The sequence below is a fragment of the Hemicordylus capensis genome, chromosome 1, assembly GCF_027244095.1.
Source record: "Hemicordylus capensis ecotype Gifberg chromosome 1, rHemCap1.1.pri, whole genome shotgun sequence".
NCBI classification, from domain to species: domain Eukaryota; kingdom Metazoa; phylum Chordata; class Lepidosauria; order Squamata; family Cordylidae; genus Hemicordylus; species Hemicordylus capensis.
In genome coordinates, this window is record NC_069657.1 from 125488928 (window position 1) to 125508540 (window position 19613).

Genomic DNA, 19613 nt, shown 5'->3' on the forward strand with positions numbered 1-19613 from the left:
GGGGATTTGTTGGAAGTACAGAAAAGTACTTAAACATTACATTACCAAGTTCCAGCGGCTCTTCTTCTTGATGTGCATGAAATTCTTTTAGCCTTTCATCTTCAGATAGAGTTTGGCTATGTAGGGAGCAAGAATCGTCATCAGACTGACTGCCTCTTCGACTAATAACACGATAAATTCCAGATTCTAGGATGTTGAAACTTTCCTATTAAAAAAACATAATGTAAGCTTGAAAAGTCTGTCCTTATAAAAACTGATGTCCAGAATGCAGTGTACACCTTTCCCCAAAGGATGTAACCAATGTTCCCTATAACAGGGATTCCCAAATGTTGTTGACTACAACTCCCATCATGCCCAGATGCATTGGCTTTTGGCTGGGGATTATGAGAGTTTTAGTCAACATCTGGGAAGAATCCCTGTTATAGGCAACACTGAGTGTGACCCATTCAAAGCCAAGCAGTTTTAAGGCCTATTGGTTACAGTGAGAAAGTGTTAAGTATTTTAATGAGATGTAAACATGTAAATAGAAAGTACATGCTTGGCCATAGCTGGATTGTTCCACTGGTCATTTCCAGGGCTCAGCTATGCAGTAATATTCTAATACAAGTGTTAAGCTAAAATATTCTTATATATTATTTTTCTATGTACACCACTTTGAGAACTTTTGTTGAAAAGCAGCATATATAAATATTCATAGTAGTAGTAGTAGTATTCAGGACATGTGTGTGCATACAAACATTAAATAGCACACCAATGTTGCGTGGCTATATTCTTAAAAATGGGCATCAGGCTTTGCAAAAAAACCAAAACAAAAAACAAAAACAAAAGCCAAGCATTCAGGTAAGACTACATCTGCTCCCAGATTACCTTTATTACAGACAAACACACTTATTGTGTTATCATAACACTCTCTCTGTATTATGCCATCCAAGTTGGCATCACACAGAGACATCTTGGAACAGAAAATATATACATAAAAACAAATTTAACTTCATATTTAAACAGCAGTTTTTAAAAAGGTTATATAGAAATAAAAAAACACAGGCAATCAATATTAGACGGAATGGATAGACAATATAAATCCAGCCAATCTAAATGTGTATGCTTACATGTGAAGAAATACTGCTTCTCCTGCTACTGCAAGCAGAATTGAAAGGCTCCAGCTTTGAGATTAATTCTTCAAGTTGAACAATGATATCGCTTTGTGTTGAAAGGTCCAGTTGTGATTTCAAGTGCTCCAGCTTATCTACAGGAAGAATTTTTCTTGCCTAACAGTACAAAAAAATGAAAATTCTTTTAACAGACAACATCTTACTCCATACTCTGCTAAGCCCCAGTACATTAAAAGCAGTCAAGATGAAATGAAGTTCTATGAAAGCAGTTAACATTAGTTACTTCTATAACATTCTCCAATACAGCATGAGAGTACTTGAACTTACAAGATGTACCTGTGCTTAGAATTTATTTTAAGACAATCACTTAAAACAGATGTCAAATGAGATTTTTTTCTCTTCATTACCCGACACAAAATGATAGAATTCTGGAAGAGACAACAGATTCTGGCCGCAACATTCCAGAGGCTTCTTCTAAGCAAACGCTCCACACATCTTTCCACAGGCAGAAGGGAGAGATGAGATACTTTTCCATTGTTGTGTAAACAGAAGAGTTCATTTTTATATACTGCAACATCATGGATATCTAGATAAGAAATTAAATGAATCAGTCTCAATATACAGCATTGCAGTGTTAGATACTACATATTTAACAAAGAAAAATAGTTTCGTACCCCCTACCAAGATTTTCCCTCTTATGTAAACATATTCAACTTTATGCTGGTCTGTGACCGTAATAAAGATCGATTGAATTGACTGTATAAGCAATGAAAGTCTAATTTGTCCAGACTTTTCTTCATTCTATTTCTAATGCATGCTGTGTCAGGTATGTTTCTCCTACAAAGTTGTTTCCCACTCATGCGTTCTATAAGCATATTAGTGTTGCACTGTGGACACATTTCGAAGGCAATGCATGCAGTATCTTCCAAACATATGCACAGATAGCGAGACACTTATATGACTCCTTCATGTGATAGGGTAACTCTTTTTATACCTGTCAAAAGGAAAATACCATGTGGGAAACAGCTGTTATTTTCCGCATGTCAGGAGGCTGACTGTACATCTGTGCCAACCATCAAAAGATGCCCTTGGCATTGCAAGACTAGGCATTTTAGATGAGCCAAGTTTCTACTTGGGCATACAATAGACAAACATGGGTAGGAAAAGAGGCAAGGGCAGAGCCTTAGGTCAGTCACAACCAGCTCTGCTGAAACACAACTATAAACCACTGGGTGTACAAGACCTCTCTGCACACTTCTTTTTTTGGACCGTAAAGCTTCATAGTATACTAAAATCTGTCTTCAAAATTAGTTTTGCAGTACTTCAAAATCTGTCACACAGATAGCCAGTAGATGCTTACAGAGGACAATTTTTGAATGCATAGGGTTGTGTCCAACCTTTGGTTCAGGAGAGCTTCATCACTGAAAGCTCCTTCTACAAAGGGGGAAAAATGGGTTGCACTCATATAAAGACCTTGTCCACTCACAGAAGGATTGCTTGGGCAAGTATAATTCTCCTCCTGTTCACAGAAGGAGCTTCCAGAAATGGAGTGAGGCTGCACCGAAGGTGTGGATACAACCCATTAAAAATAAAAATTGTTCACATGGTTTTAAGGGTATGTAAGAAGTTTTAAGAACCAAGTTCACTAAACACAATATTTACCTTTCACTTCACTCCAGAGCAGAACCTGGACATTTTGGGGTGTGAAGATATAAATGCCTCTTTCTGTCCATGTCATTACGCAGTGTTCACTGTCAGGGTGGAGAAGTGGGGTGGAGGAAGATTTGGATGTCTAAAATGGGTTTTCACATTAAAAATGAATCTTTATTTTGAAGGCACAAAGGACAACATGGGGGCACTCTCCTTGCTAGGTGTGCTTCAAGCATTCTGCAGTCTTTGCTTCCCATGGGAAGATGATGGGAGCAAAGTACACAGGATCATAGGAAGCTGCCATATACTGAGTCAGACCATTGGTCTATCTAGCTCAGTATTGTCTTCACAGACTTGGCAAGGTTGCAGGCAGGAATCTCTCGCAGCTCTACCCTGGAGAAGCCAGGGAGGGAACTTGGAACCTTCTGCTCTTCCCAGAGCGGCTCCATTCCCTGAGGGGAATATCTTACAGTGCTCACACTTCTAGTCTCCCTTTCATATGCAACCAGGGTGGACCCTGCTTAGCTAAGGACAAGTCATGCTTGCTACCACAAGACCAGCTCTCCTCTCCACCTCCTCTTCCTTCAGGGTACAAAGGTCAAGAGCAGCTCTCTTCTACGTAGTCACCCATGACAGCTGCAAATCCTCCGCTCACTTACTGGGAGTAAGCCCCGTTGAAATCAGCGGAAATTACTTCCAGGTAAACATGCATAGAATTGTGCCATAGAATTATAACATGAGGTCTAGGCCTTTTATGTTTGAGGCATGGGGGCAAATTTTCGGATCTACCCTCCATCATGCTTGTCATCAAGAGGCAAGAATAAGTTTTATTACAAGGAGCATGAGTGCCTGTGACTGCTATAAAATTTACAGAAATTGTTTTTAAAAAATGATGGGTTTGTGAAATGGTGAAAGATAATCTAAGATTAATTGTTCATTTGTCAATGATGGGAATTCATTTTTCAGCCTCTTTGCAAAAACAATCAATCATATTTACCTCAAATAAAGCAGCCTGGGGAAAGCCAAAGATTGAGGGGAGCAGATAGAAACATCATACTCTGGATTATCTCTGAAAAAAGAGATAAATATTTAAAATTTATTGTGCCACACACCACTTCTGTATTTGTTAAAAACATACAACGGCTTTAAATAATTGGCCCTACCCAAATTTTATATGCTTTTTGTTTTAAATAACTGTTAGCCTTCGTTAAATCTTCTAAATCTTTTGGGTCTAGAAGGTATGTTTGTGCTAGACTTCATGTCTTTCACTGTATTTGTATTAATTTAAAAAGAGAAACAGACACAAAACACAAAGCATATTCTTCTCCAAAATCTCAATGAAATGTAGTTTAAAAAGAAACAGTTTATGATTTCAGTGGAAGGGTTGGCATGTTCTTGTGCATTGGCCTTCTTCTTGCTCTAGAGGATAGAGCTTGTGACTTCAACTGCCATGGACCAGAAGAAGGGGGCTTGAACACCTCCACATAACGCTAGTCACGTTTTGTGGATTTTAACTGTAAGCCACCTGTGCAAGCAATCATGACTGAAAAGCAGGGTTTTACCACAACTACAGCCTTGTAGGTACGTGCAACTTTCCTTAAAACATTACATTAACTTAGTGCAACATACATGGCCACTGCCTCCTGCAACTGCTTTTGAGCTGGAACTAGCCTTTTCCTCCTCACTACAAACCAAAACCTGCCTGTAAAGGAGAAAAAGCCAGCAAGACGAGGAGTCACCATCACCACCTGCCCTATAAATTATAAATGTATTACAGTGTCTGTAAACTGCCTTGGGGCCCTTCAACAAAAGGTGCTATACAAGTGTCATTATTATTAATTCTCGTAGACGTGCTACGAGGGCGGCGGATGCGCTGGGCTGGCTGGGTGGCGGAGGCTCACGCACAGCAAGACTCAGGAGGCCGTTGAGCTGCTTCCGGGGGAAATGGCAGTGGGTGGCAGGCAGCTGCAGGCGGTGGGACCGGCCACAGCGAGGAGGAGGAGGCAGCAGCGCGGCCACCGGGGTCAGGCCACCAGGAAGAGGAGGAGGTGGCAGCAGGAGTGAACAGGCCAGCAAGCCAGCCAGAAACCACGAGCAGGATGAGAAGCGGGCCAGGCAGGTGTCAGAGATGCCCCGGGGAAGTGTTAGGGAGATCTAGGCGACGCAGATGTTATGCACCCGGTCAGCTAGTAGAAAATAAAATAAGCCCACTTCACACAACATCTGTACAGTTTGGCTGCCCAAGTAATGTCTGTGCATCTGTAAAATGACCCCCACATGGTTAGAGTTGGTCCACACCATGTGTTAACCAGTTTTCCTTAGTGCCCACAAAGAGGCAACTCTGAACTACAGGAATTGGGCTACTGCTGCAAAGTATTTCAAAGTGGACTTTGATTCTGATCTCCTTTAACCCAGATTCAGTGATGCGCTTCTTCCAGCAGTATCTGCGGTTGTTTTCTGCCTCACTCCACAGACCCCAACATTACAAACCCTGTGGCAAGTAGGATTTTTTTTTTTAAACCTACAGAAATATTCTTGACTGACATCAATCCAAGTTCTATCCCCTGCCCTGAAATTCCCATGACCTTTCGCATACCGATACCCAGCACAAATTTAAGGTCCTTTCCCCCAGAAAGAAACACATCCAAAATGAAAACACAAAGTAATTGTATTACCATGATCAATACCTTAGATTAACAACAGGGAGAGGCGGTGATGACAGAAGCTGTTTGAACTGATGTGTACTTAACACCTCCCCTTCAAAGTTCACTTCCCACATACGCGAACCGGGACGAGCACAATATATTAATGACTGCTGGCTCCCACAACTCTTTCCAGCTGGGAAAAAACAGGCTCCGTATTCACCATCCCTTTCCTTGTTTCCAATTTTCCAAAACTTTTCCCTATTCAATCAAAAACATTTAAGGAAAGTCATTAACCATTTATTGAATTATAACTAATATAGCTAAAAACAAAGTTTTAAATGCCTTCCCGTCTACATACAGATGAAAAACAAAGGCAGTATAATGGAAGGCTTCCTGGTTAAAAAATACCAAACTTTTTGATACATTGACTTTGCTTTATGTATTTTATAAATTACTGTTATTACTAGGTCAGTTGGTCTCCTGATTAGGAACACTCTTGTCTCATCCAGATTATATACACCCACACCCAATCAATCACTAGCCTGAGACAGATGAAGAGGGCATCTTCAGCACCGGGTCTAAGACAGTAAGGATATGTCATCCACCTATTGATGACAAAACCAACTCCAAGTTGCCAGGTTTCCTCCCCCAGCACTTTCATGTGGACATTATTAGCGAAGTTGGCAAGAAGGAACCTTGCAGGGGACCACAAGTCAACAGCCAAGGGGCCGAGCAGGTGGCCCCAGAACCACCCTTCCTGGAATCTACTCTCCAAGAACAAATGTGCTACAGACTAGGGCTGTGCATGTCAGGAAAGGGGGATTTCCAACATCAGAAATCCATTCCCCCACTACCAGGAGGAATCAGATCACAGGGCAAGAGCGCTGGTGGTGCGTGCCCTTTAATTGCCCACCCAGCACTGCCCACCCTGCGATTCTCATGAGCTATGGCGGCACAGACAGGGAGTGATGCAGAGCAGTCTGTGAAGCCGATGTGGTGTTGGGATGATGTGCAGCTTCAAAATGGGAGAAGTTCTGAGCAGGACTACAATCCCCAGAAGCCCACACGTCCTCCCAGCAGCTTCATGGGCTTCCCAGGCCACCACATAACAGTACTTTGTAGCCAGTGTATAAATTACCTCTCAGTGTCACATAAGTAAGAGCGAGTAAGCGAAGATATAAGTAATCTCCCATCCAAATAATCAAGCTGAACCACGCGCGAGTCAATAGTGGTTATGATCTGAACTGGAAACATCACAAATGCAGTGGTGGCCTATATAAATGCAGAAGAAATAAAAAGACTGAATTATTCCAGACCAACAGAATTCTATTAAAGTGAAAAATAAAGTTGCAAAATCAATTACTTTGAACTGAAAATACAAACGTTGCATATACTTCAGCCAAGGCATTTGATGTTATTTTTGAAATGCATTCACCATATACAGATCAATGAAACATGCTTCAAATTATCATGCATAATACAGAGACTATACGTATTATACAAAACTATAATACAAATATCCTCCAATATGCAGAATTTTGTCCTTATGTTTTCTTTTTGCAGTAGTGAGGCTCTTCACAGGAGCAGCCCTACTCGTGTGGAGCGCCAGGATCAGGTTGGATCCTGGCACTGCCTTGCCAGGTCGCCCAGGTTTGCTACCCAGGCTTTTACTGAGTAGAAGGGCACACGTGTGCCCTTCCATCCCAGTTCTGTGTGCACTCGGGCTGCCTGCAGCCTGAGCATGCACAAGGCCAGGCGGAAAGAGTGGCCAGCAGCAGCAGCAGCAGCAGCAGCAGAATCCCACCAGTGCACCATGCTCCTGGCACAGTGCATTGAGGGATGCCAGAGGATAGGGATTCATAGATCGATAGATAGAATATCACATAATGAAGATATGTGTCTTAATATAGTAAGCAAGTTTAATTGTTATAGCCACTGATCATAACCTAAAGGTGTCTTAATACACTTATCTTTGTCTTACAGAAGTAAGAACCCCCCCCAAGTACTCATTTCTGCACACAAGCCTATTTTTCTAAAGCCCAGAACTGTTGGATTCTGTGAGCATGCATACAGAAATCTAATGGAAACCACACACCCAGCTGACATTTCTTATACAGGGAGAAATCACAAATGTATTTGCAATATCCACCACGGTGAGTGTTCCTCCCTCCTTTGACAAGTATGACAAAGCAGTAGAATTCCTTCCGAGTTTGGAGCTGAGGAGGGTCAGGATATTGTCCCCAGTTGCATTGTGTTTGGGAGGTGCTTGGAGCACCTCAGAAGCGCCAGGCCATCAAGCTGAGGAAGGCTGGGATCATGGTGTAGTGGTTAGAGTGCTGGACTAGGACCGGGGAGACCCGAGTTCAAATCCCCATTCAGCCATAAAACTAGCTGGGTGACTCTGGGCCAGTCACTTCTCTCTCAGCCTAACCTACTTCACAGGGTTGTTGTGAAAGAGAAACTCAAGTATATAGTACACCGCTCTGGGCTCCTTGGAGGAAGAGCGGGATATCAAATATAAAAAATAAATAAAATATTCTGTTTTAGGGTCCTTCAAGTGCCTTAAAAACTCAGCATGATGGGCTAGTCCCAGCGCTCTCCCAACCTTGGAGCAGGAAAAGAAGGTAAGGTCCTCATGACCAGCTGGGGCTAAAGCAGCCAAAGTCTTTGGACCCCTACTCTTATGTTCAAAATATCTTAGGGATGTTACCTTTCCTTGTTTGGATGTATTAATCTTGATAGCTGACACTTTCCCCACATGATCACCAACAAAAACACGGAGAATACTTGTATCCCAACAAAGAGATGTTACTTTTCTGCCTTTGTGCTCAGAAGAAACATATATCCTCTCTGGCTTCCCACGACGTTCCTGATTCAATTCCCAGACAACAACAAGGCCTTGACTGTAAAAATCCAATTTACATAACTGAGAAAACTCACTTTTAGATAAGCAGCACATCCAGCTTCCCACAAATATCCCAAAAGTTTAGAACCATTACAGTCATGATGCTTGAAGAAGCAGCAAGCTAACAAGTCTGCAGAATTTATTCCAAACCAGCAACTTGCTGTATCTCTCATGGGGAACAGCTTTGGAGATGTTTTGAATCTGCCTCTAAGTATACTGTTAATGAATTAAAACAATTAGCAGTTAAATGTTTGCATTATCTTAATCTCTCTCATCAGATGTACAAATTCCTCACTTTGTGTTAATGAAATAACTTCTCCATTGCAAAGACAATTCTTCACTGCTTACAGCTTAAGAACAATGTTGATTGTAAAAGGTTCTCACCTTGTACCTACAGCAACATAGTCCTCATCATGCAAAGAAAAGGCAATGTGGGAAATGGCACCTTCCTATCAAGAAAAAGTGAACGGTCATGTTTGTCCGGTCAGTACTCTATGCCTTCAATGATACCCGCTTCCCAGCTGCTATACAAAAGTTTCCTATTGGTTGTTCAACCCTGTTTCCCTTCCCTTTCTATACACTTTTGATGACTCTATGATCATCTTGATTCAAGAATTCTAGTTTGCATTTCTGCACTAGTTACTATTAATATTTTAAGAGGAATTTTTTGTCATTTAATGACAAATACTGAAAAAATAAAGTACTGATCAAAATGGTTAGACACTTAAAATTAAGAAATAAGAGATTAATTCATAGTTTTGATTTGTGGCACATTTCTGGATATTTTAACAGAACAGCCTGCTTGCTCTCCTTCTGCGAGTTATAGTTCATCTTTAGCTTGAGGTTTCTTAACAAGTTCCTTCAGTCTTACCTTGTGTGTGAGAAAGAGCCTCTGCTTCCAGTTCTCTTTTTGGATGAGGTTCAGGCCTCCACCTGAACTACCTAGAGCCAACCATTTTCGAGATGCTGCTATACAAGTGCACTTTAAAAGGGAAAGAAAATATATTTACAAATTACATCATTCAGTGGCAGGGCAAGACTGAAGCAGCCCTGGGACAAGAAGTAGAGATGGGGCCCTGTCCCCACCCTCACCTTCTTTTCCCTCAATGTCTTTGCTGCAGAATAACTGTAAGGACATAGTGAAAAAGAAAAACACTCTCAGCAGGCCCTTTTTCTCACTCCTGTGCAAAAACCAGAACACACTCCTCATGCATGAGAGTGAAGAGCCAGATGTCACTCAACCAGTGCCCGCCCCATCCAGAGACATTTGTCCCACCTTCTTCCATTATAGCTACACACCTAATTGCTAGAAAGTTTTAAATACTCCTGATGCTAGTTTCACTTTCATTTCAAACATATTTACTTGAAGCCAGTCTCACTTACTTTTAAAAAACTGATATATGTGCTTAGAATTACAGCCTATACCAAACAATATTCAGTTTCCTTCTCTGAAGCAGTAATACTAACTATTGTCGTTTTCCTTCCATTTCGTTACTTATAATTAAAGAATAAGTACAAAAGACCAGAGGTGGCCCTTTCATGAGGCCAAGTGAGGTGGTTGCCCAAGGCAGCAAATTACTGGGACACCAGATGAGTGGAAAGATGTCCTCCACCGCTGCCATTAAAGCAGCTTTTCAGATCCAATCCTTACAAGCTTGGCAAGGAGCAGAGGGAGGAGAGAGAAGGCTGCCCTCTTCTCGTCAAACTCCTTGAGAAGCTTATGAGAAGAGGCTGCCGACAGCCTTTCCTCTTCCCTGCACCACTTTCAAGCTTGCAAAAATCAGTTTTGAGATGGCGGTTACCAGGGGCCTGGGACAAAGCAACATTTGGCACCTCACTCAGACACCACAATACCTTGAGCTGCCCCTGCACATTAAAGACATTAACTTTTCCTTTAAAACAAGACACTGCCAAATACTCCTGCAAATAGTAAGATCAGAAAATAAACTTAAAGTCCAGAGTTCTCTGAGAGGAATCTTACCCAGTCCTATCCGGGGACGCCAGCAGTGATGTAGTTGCAAATTCAGAAATGCAGGTACTCTCCATGACAGCCATGCCCACCCCAGCAGCCAGAGAAGCTGAGAAGTACTGGTGCTCCGTTCCTGTGCGCATGCCCCCCCCCTCCTGGACAGCAAGGATTGAATTTGGGACCTTCTAAACACAAAGCAGACACACTACCACTGCTCTATGGACCCATCCCCAAACCGACAAACTAGAGATTCTGACAATACATACAACATCCCCCTAAGTCAAAACACACCATATTAAACAGCAGCTTTTAACAAGTGGTCATACAGCCAACATGGCATAGCACTTAAGAGTGCTGGACTAGTACTGGGGAGACTTGAGTTCAAATCCTCACTCAGCCAGGAAACTCACTGAGAGACTCCGGGCCAGTTACAGCTCTCAACCTAGCCTACCTCACAGGGTTGTTGTGAGGATAAACACAACCATGCACACTGTTCGGGGCTCTTTAGAGAAAAAGCAGGCGATAAGTTTAAAAACAACCAAAATATATGGCATTTCCAAGTACTGGCAGAGAAACAAAAACACCATCTTAGCAACTGTGTCAAGCCTACCTTCAGGCGACCGGAATCCAGCCTGAGAGCAGAAAGCAGTGGATCAAGGCATTCAAACTCGGCCAATACATGGCTACAAGATTCCGGGATGGTTGGCACACAAGCCATTGCAGAAGACACAAATGGTAACTGGCGAGTCCGTTGTCACTTCATTTTCCAGCTACACCTACAAGAATGAGGGGAACAAGCAGGCTCGCTAATTGGGTGCAACAAGCTGGCAGCAGGCAGACCACCCAGCTGATCCAGGGACTGGCTCTTGGCTGCCCGCCTGGGCTTCCGGGCCACCCATCGCCGGCTGCCGTCTACTCCTCCCCACTCTCCCGCCCTCTTCTTCCGGCGCTGGAGTGACGTCACGGGAGGGGAGATGTACTTGGACTGGGGAAAATGCAAAGAGGAAAAAGTCCCGAATTTGCCGACCCTTCCCGTTTGTTTCCTTTGAAGAGGCTACTTTTTGTATTTTTTAAAAAAAAAACAGTAAAAAACACACAAAGCACGAAAAGATGACAGCAGCCCCCCATTTGCCCCCTGGGGACCTACCTCTAGGCACAAGTAACCACCGCTGTCGCCACACGCAGCCTCCCGCCGCCTACAAATACCACCTAAATAAGGCCGAGGGAGCCTCGAACTCGCGAGACATCCGGGCTTTTGCGTGGCTTCTCTTTCCCTCTCTCCTACCGTCAGTCGCGTCACTACAGCGCCGGAAGGAGGCTCAGGCACCGCGCTGCCCCTAAGTGGGAGGCGGGGAGGAGCAAGCAATAGCCGGCCGGGAAGAGTCCGGGTGAGTCCCCCGCTTTGCCTCGCTTCTCTGTTCGCGTCTTAGCAGCGCGTGAGGAGGTGCAGGGACTGTGCTGCTGCTGCTGGGCCCGCCAGCCCGCCGTAGTCGGTGTCAACTGGCGGTCCCGAAGACCAGGGCGGGGGTGTGCGCTGCAGCGCTGGGCACCGTCCCTCGCCCATCTCCATTCCCCGCCTCGCCTTAACTCTGCCGCTTGTGCCCAGGCGAGTGGTGAAGGGCGAGGCACGGCGTAGAATGCTGTCCTAATCCCAGGTGGTGCCCCGTTATTAGCTGTAAGGAGCATAGTTAAAAACAAATCGGTCCAGAGGAGTAGTTCTCCTGTGGAGTCGAGTAGTAAGCCTCGGTTAGCACGATGACTTCTTGCCACCTAAACGCTTTTCTTCCTCTTTGGAAAGCTACAGAAAGCGATAATACTTATCTGAGCCTGAGCTGTTATCGATTGTCCAGTTAATAATGGTTTTGGTTAGGTGCGCACTTGCAACAGATCGTCTGTATCATGAGTCAGTGTCACTCTTACCATCGCATATATAGCTTGTGAATCCTGACTAGAGCACATTATTTTCCGGTTTAAGAGAGGTTACTGCCACTCCTGGATTTAAAACTACCATCAGAAATTCAACTTGTGCCTAAGCTTTTCCTATTCTAACCAATGTTGATCCTGTTTCTTGAATAAGAGCACCGTCGACCTCTTCTCTGTAAAGTCATGCAAATATTTAAACTTTATTTTCAGTGCATTCACATATACTGATATCACTTTTAAAGTTTGCATTATATATTTGAATCACAACCACAGAATAGATTAGAGGGTGTGTGTGTGGAGAAGAACTGTTAAATAGCAATGAACTGTGTATAAACTTGTGCATTTGCTGAAGCTGTAGCCCCCATATTTGAGAAAGACTCTTCCAATGCCTCAATTATTGAGGAATGAGGTCTTCCGCTTGATGTATAGTCTCTGCAGTCCTATTTTCTAAGAAAACCTTCAATCATTCTAAGTATACATTACTTTCCTTTGTCTCTAAAATTTATTCCAAAAAGAAAACTCCTCTTGTACAGGCTGTTCGGTTCCCTGAGTTTGTTCACTGGGAATTTGTTTTCTGACATTCTCTGGTGAAGAATGATTGGAGCAATGTCAGGAAAAAAACCCGTTATTCAGCTTGATCAACCTTAATTGCTGAATTCTTCAAAGCCGCATACCGTGGATAATGAGGTCGCCTTGTCACAGATATGTGAAAAGATATTGCCTTGTCACAGATATGTGAAATTGTGAGGCCCACCTGTATGATGTGAATTATCCTAAAGCAGTTGCAGTCTCACAAAGTTCCTCCCCTGTCCTCCCACCCACCACTCTCATGCATAAGGGAAGCGAAATGAACGCTTCTGGTTTCACATTAACCTATCACAGTTCTGTATTAGGTAATACCTCAGAGCTATGGTGTGTGTTTTTTTAATCGGTTGTAGTTGGAACAGGTCACTTTAAGTGGCGCAGCAGGGAAATGTTTGACTAACAAGCAGAAGGTTGCTGGTTCACATCCCCGCTGGTACTATATCGGGCAGTAACGATATAGGAAGATGCATCATCTCATACTGCGCAGGAGGAGGCAATGGTAAACCCCTCTGTGGGAGCCAGGAGTCAAAACTGACTTGACGGCACACTTTACCTTTAGTTGGAACAAACCTGGGATTCAAACAGATACTAAAATGAGGGTGTTTTGGTTTTTTTTAACTTTTAATGCAGCACCTTATAGCCATCATGGCGACATCTTCTGAAGAAGTGTTACTAATAGTAAAGAAGGTGCGTCAAAAGAAACAGGATGGGGCGCTCTTCCTCATGGCTGAAAGAATAGCTTGGGCACCGGAGGGCAAAGACCGGTTTACAATCAGCCATTTGTATGCAGATATAAAATGTAAGTAAATGTTCTTTCTGTTGTTGAATGCCTAATATTTGTCTCATGCAGCTTTAGTTAAATATTGAAATATGCTAGATGCTGAGCTGATCCATGTATTGCTTAGTGCTTACACTGGGATACTTACAGGAAGTTATGAGTATAAGGGAATATAAAGGTGGAGTCTCAAATAATTTTCAGTTGCACTACATGTTCTGTTTTGGAAGTTGGGGCAAGGGCAGAATGCATATATGCTGCTCCTGATTATCTTGCGTTGCAACTTTCTATAAGGCCGAACCCATTCCATAATGCATTAACTTATAAAATTAAATTAATTAAAACTTATGGATTCTGCTTGTCTCTTGCTCTTGAACTGTTATGTACCAGATACTGGCAGGTCCTTCTTGATATCTCTACTGATTTCAGAGGTGCTGAATAGTCTGTTTGTTCTATGCTACTGTTACAGAATTTAGTGCTCCTAACTGTTCATGATCCTTTTGCCATTAGAAAGGAATGGGGGAGGTTGTCTAAGACTGGGAGAAAAGGATTGCAGCTCAGTGGGTAGCACATATGCCTGAGCTAGGCAATCTTTGACACTCCCAACTTCCATCATCCCTAGCCACAACTTATTGTGGCTGGTGATAATGAGAATTTTAGTTCAACAGTAGCTGGTTTGCCAAAGGTTGCCTACCCCTGGTATGTGTATTGCATGCAAAAGATGTCAGGTAGGAGTATGCACAAAACCAGCTGGCCTGGTTTGGTTCGAGTCTGAACAGGACCGGGCCAGTTCAGTTTTGCTCCCCCACTTCCCGGGTTCAGTCAGTTCTTTTTTTAAAAAAAATTAGTGCTTATTTCCTCCAGGAGGGCTTCTCTAAGGCTGCAGGGGGTGTTCCATGGAGGTTCCTTGTGCCAAAAATCGCCCGGTTCAGGCATTCTTTGGCCCTTGCCCGGCCTTTCCCCCTCGCGGCAGTCATGACCTGGCCACGCAGGGGCCCATTGTATTTGTGCAGCTGCCTCCAAAATGGCCATTGTGACGGGGTAAAGGCCTGGAAAGGGCCGAAGAATGCCCCAACCATGCAATTTTTGGCGTGAGGAAGGCCGAAGCGGGGAGGGGGAACCTCTGTAGAACATCCCCTTCGGCCTTGGAGAAGTCCCCTGGAGGGGATACATTCTAAAAAATTTTTTTTTTAATTGACTCGTGAACCCCCCCGAAAGGCCAGCGGTGGGGGGAGGGGGGTTTGGTCCCAGGTCAGACTGAATGGGGTGGTTTGGTTCGACCCCAAACTGTCTAACTGAACTGGTTCGACGTCGAACACATTCAATGTTGAACCGATTTACACATCCCTAATGCCAGGTTCAGTGTCTGGCATCTTCAGTTAAGGCTGAGAGACCGTATCTGAGAACTGGGGAGTTTCTGCTAGTCAGTGTAGGTAATACTGAGCTCATCAACGGCTTGACTCGTGTAGGCAGCTTCATATGTTCAAAATACAGTAGGCTTGTCAAATGGAACCTCTAAAGGGATTCTGGGTAGCAGTTCTAGGATAGACATCTGTCCAACCACTGCCAGTCACTAGCCTGGTTCTGACATTCTTTAGAATCTTGGTTTAACATGAGTTGCTGACATTGGCAGGATTGTGTGAACCCACACCAAGTTAGTTTATGGCCTAAGATGAATCTGAGATTCCCACCTTGTTGTTTAAATATAGGTCAGAAAATCAGTCCTGAAGGAAAAGCTAAGATTCAGCTTCAGCTGGTACTGCACGCAGGGGACACAATCAACTTCCATTTTTCTAATGAAAATACTGCAGTGAAAGAGCGAGATGCAGTGAAGGATCTTCTTCAGCAGCTGTTACCCAAGTTCAAGAGGAAAGCTAATAAAGAACTTGAGGAAAAGAACAGGTAATCAAGGCTATTTCCGAAGGATGTCCTTATAGTGTCTTCAGATCAGAGGTGGAAAGAAGATAGTTGAGGATCTGTTGGTAGACCTCTGATGACTTGCAATAGATTATCAAGGTTTCTGACTCGTGGTTGCTTAACAATACTGTATTTACCTGAGTCCAAGATTAAGGAGTAGATGTCTATCTGAAAGGACTGTGATCTTAGTACTGGTGTACTCAGAACAAATTCCTGGCCTGAGCATGTGCTCAGAGGCATCCTTGTTCTTATGTCTGTACTCATGAGCCATTCTTTTACAATTGTTTGACAGACCTTGAATCTATTTTGGATTTTTAATAGAATCCCTAGAGCTTGAGGTTTCTCCACCCCTGCTACAAACCCTTCTTGGTTATTTGTGCCATGTTTACTATGGCAAAAGCATTGGTGAGCCCTATGCCTAATAATAAGAGCCTGATTGGCTTCTGTGCTAATGGACTGTAGCCATCTAATTCACAGTATGTTTCTGCTGCATATCTCCCACCTTATCCACTTAGTATCAAGGTAGCTTACCTGTGACAAGTTGGTAGAGTGAAAGGGCATGCATCCATGGCTTGAGAACTGACTACTGCCATGTTTGATATTGCTTGGCTGATTTTGATCGTGTCAGTGCTTTTTCTGCTATTTTGATTTTTCACTTGAACTGTGTGGTGGCAGTGTGAACTACTGTGCTTCTTCAAAATGAGACTAAGTAAATACTTTGAGAGTCCCTTAAGGCACAGCGGGGAAATGCTTGACTAGCAAGCAGAAGGTTGCTGCTTTGAATCCCCGCTGCTACTATATCGGGCAGCAGCAATATAGGAAGATGCTGAAAGGCATCATCTCATGCTGTGTGGGAAGAGGCAATGGTAAACCCCTCTTGTATTCTACCAAAGACAACCACAGGGTTCTGTGGGCGCCAGGAGTCTAAATCAACTTGATGGCACATTTAACATTGTCTACTCTCAAAGTATTTAAAGGTAAAGTAAAAACAAATGGTGGTTTCCCAAACTTTTGTGGAGTGCTACTCTGACATTGGACGCTTCTCCCACTTGCATGGAAGATCTTGTGAATAGAAAATATTCTTGTGGGAGGAGCTTCCAATGATAAAGTGCTCCACAAAAAATTATAATGGCGCATACTATTTAGATATGTTACTTGAAAAATAGTCACTGTTGTGATTAAAACAGATTATTATCTTTCTATGTTAATTCAAGATGATTTATACTGTATTATTTGCGAGAAGGTAGAAGAATGTTCAGTGGCTTGCTTCCTCAAGCCTCTTCTGTGAGACAAACTTCTTGGCACTTGCAAAAACTCTAGATCCTAGAATCTAGTCAACTTATCTTTTGGAACTTAAAAAATTTAAAGGGACCTTAAACCTTCTCTTCCCAGAATGCTACAAGAAGATCCTGTTTTGTTTCAGCTTTATAAAGACCTTGTTGTGAGTCAAGTGATCACGGCTGAAGAATTCTGGGCCAATCGATTAAGCATGAATTCTGTGGATAATTCTACAGCACCAAATAAGCAGGATGTAGGCATTTCTGCCGCTTTTCTGGTATGTTCATTGTTGTATGCAAAGGTGTCCGATTGCTGGAACATCTCCTCTTTCTTCTAGAATTCTACTGTAACATGTAGAACTAGAATCTAAGCTTGTTCACAAATGCCAGTATTCTGAAATGTCTAGCTAATGTGTTAACTGGTTTCTCTCCCAAACTAATTGAAATCAATTTTGCTATATTGAAGTAAAATATTGCATGCCTAAATAGTTCACTCACTCACTTGTACATGTACACGTTTTCATAATACATGTTAGGTTATGGAGGCCTCATCCCCACACCTGCTACCCAGCCAAATTACAAAACTGTGGATTAGATCTAAAATGCACTGTGTACATGCCCAATCACACTGGAGCTCTCCTAATATCTCCCTTCAATCATGGCTGTTCATGCTACATTTTGAGGCTGCTCCAGAGGAACATAGGAAGCTGTCAGACCATTGGTCCATCTAGCTCAGTATTGTCTGCACAGACTAGCAATGGCTTCTCCAAGGTTGCAGGCAGGGATGTCTCTCAGCTCTATCTTGGAGATGCCAAGGAAGGAACTTGGAGCCTAGAGGCACTCCCCAGAGCAGCCCCATTCCCCTAAGGGGAATATCTTACAGTCCTCACACATCTAGTCTCCCATTCATATGCAACCAGGGGGAACCCTGCTTAGCTAAGGGGACAAGTCATGCTTACGACCACAAGACCAGCTATCCTCGTGAGAGATATCAGAGTCTCCTATTGCAGTGGCAATAGATGTGGTAGGAAGGTAGGGCTTCAGAGAGTCCTGGAGATTACATAGATACCCTTTTGCATGTACAAAAGATTCATACGCAGGTTTTTTTAATTGTTGTTGTTGTTGTTGTTAGTTTATTTATTCGATTTCTATACCACCCTTCCAAAAATGGCTCAGGGCGGTTTACGCAGAGAAATAAGAAATAAATAAGATGGATCCCTGTCCCCAAAGGGCTCACAATCTAACAAGAAACACAAGATAGACACCAGCAACAGTCACTGGAAGTACTGTGCTGGGGGTAGATAAGGCCAGTTACTCTTCCCCTGCTAAATAAAGAGAATCAATCCATCTTTCTTACTCCCTGATTGATAATAAAAATATTGTAGAGGTCCCTAGTTGTGCTACAGCTAGTCTCTTGCCCTGAGGTCCCCTAGTTTTGCAGCTTATAGGCACTATAGTTCCGCTGTATTTAAGCCAGGGTGCTACTGTAGTAAATACCACAGCAGTATGTAATATTGTTCTTTTCAAAAAGGCATTATGTCTTCTCTTCTTTTAATACTGTAATACTCAATTGATCATTTCATGGGTTGTATCTTAAATGTTCATGGCATGAATGGATGGAAAACGTTTTACTTGCATAAGAAAGCGGGTGACTTTCACCTATCTCCCCTCCCTTCTGTAGTCCCTTTTGCCCTCGGAAGATCTGCTCACTTCTTTTTATTTATTGTTAAATTTGTATACTGCCTTTCATTAAAATAATCTCAAGTCATTTTACAAAACATTTAAAAACAATATGAAACCATAAAAACCTACACAATAAGAATTAAAATGCAATAAAACCATAAACCGCACAATAAGAATTCAGATGGAATGTAAAAATACAAATCTAATTAAAAGTTTAAAGGACATGTGCAACATAACCATAAGATACAAAGCAGCAGCTTAGTGTGGGGTATCCTTTCAGAGCAGGATAACATGGAGGCGGGAATTTAATCTTAACAATTAACTAACCAGTAATTTAACAAAGCTGGAGAATAATGCTGTGAAACACTTTTAATATGTTATGAATAAAAAGAAATATAAAAATGTACACACCCATGTAAGCAGTTATTCAGATAGGCAGGACTTTTGATGCCTTCTCTATTTCCAGTGAAATTAAGACATTTAATGATTATTTGTTGCTTCCACAAACATTGTTTAATGTAAGTCCAGATAAAATCTGTGTAAATGCACAGATATTTTCTTGATTACAAAAGTGGCTCACATTTTTTTCATAGTAAAGAAATGGGCAGGTTGTGGTTGGCTAAATAAAGGGTCATGCCCCTGACTGGATGTGCAGCTTTGAAGGAACAGGGTGCTGTATCGTCTGAGTTGTTGCTTTGGCCTAAGAGTAATCCTTCAAAGAGCCATCTCGAGACAGAAATGGAACAATAAGCACTTTGCACATGTGTAAGACTTTTCTAGCCTGGAAATAATCTGGTGCAGCAGAGTGGTTCAGTCAGTGTCTCCTGGAACCAAATAGAAATTCTTATTTCCTTCTGCACAATGCACCATACTTGTAGGTACATCATATATAAAACCTACCAAGTTCTCAGTAATATATTTTTGCTATGTACGGTCTCTGGGTGTAGAACTTGAAGTATTGGATACCATATTGGTATAACCCAGCTGTGCAGGTTATCTGCGTGGTGGAATGGTGCTCTGATCCTATGTAACTTTCCCGCACTGTGCTTATAATCTGTATGTCATCTTGACGGGTTTACTTTCTTGGGCTAAAGCAGCAAGACTACGTAACACCCAGTTCAAAGCTGTACACTCAGTTATGCATATGCATGTAAACATAGAAATGCTTAAGC

General features: G+C 42.6%; 2 protein-coding genes across 4 annotated transcripts in view; one reads left to right on the plus strand and one right to left on the minus strand.

Moving 5' to 3' along the window:
* The window catches only part of HPS5 (HPS5 biogenesis of lysosomal organelles complex 2 subunit 2), a 31321-nt gene extending 19751 nt beyond the window's left edge, over positions 1-11570 (minus strand). The window contains exons 1-12 of one of the 2 annotated variants that reach the window (XM_053272554.1): positions 11429-11570; positions 10892-11057; positions 9184-9294; positions 8697-8761; positions 8118-8310; positions 6546-6679; positions 5450-5665; positions 3760-3831; positions 2775-2863; positions 1520-1698; positions 1110-1268; positions 46-205 (exon numbers count right to left, since the gene is read on the minus strand). In XM_053272554.1, coding sequence (XP_053128529.1) covers positions 46-205; positions 1110-1268; positions 1520-1698; positions 2775-2863; positions 3760-3831; positions 5450-5665; positions 6546-6679; positions 8118-8310; positions 8697-8761; positions 9184-9294; positions 10892-10999 — 1486 coding nt within the window. In that variant the 5' untranslated portion in view covers positions 11000-11057; positions 11429-11570. Of the gene's footprint in view, positions 1-45; positions 206-1109; positions 1269-1519; positions 1699-2774; positions 2864-3759; positions 3832-5449; positions 5666-6545; positions 6680-8117; positions 8311-8696; positions 8762-9183; positions 9295-10891; positions 11221-11428 lie in introns of those variants that run through there. The other variant, XM_053272563.1, reaches the window with a different exon arrangement.
* Positions 11511-19613, plus strand: part of GTF2H1 (general transcription factor IIH subunit 1) — a 32090-nt gene continuing 23987 nt past the window's right edge. Inside the window, exons 1-4 of one of the 2 annotated variants that reach the window (XM_053272579.1) lie at positions 11511-11669; positions 13420-13588; positions 15274-15466; positions 16874-17036. In XM_053272579.1, coding sequence (XP_053128554.1) covers positions 13435-13588; positions 15274-15466; positions 16874-17036 — 510 coding nt within the window. In that variant the 5' untranslated portion in view covers positions 11511-11669; positions 13420-13434. Of the gene's footprint in view, positions 11670-11762; positions 11937-13419; positions 13589-15273; positions 15467-16873; positions 17037-19613 lie in introns of those variants that run through there. The other variant, XM_053272588.1, reaches the window with a different exon arrangement.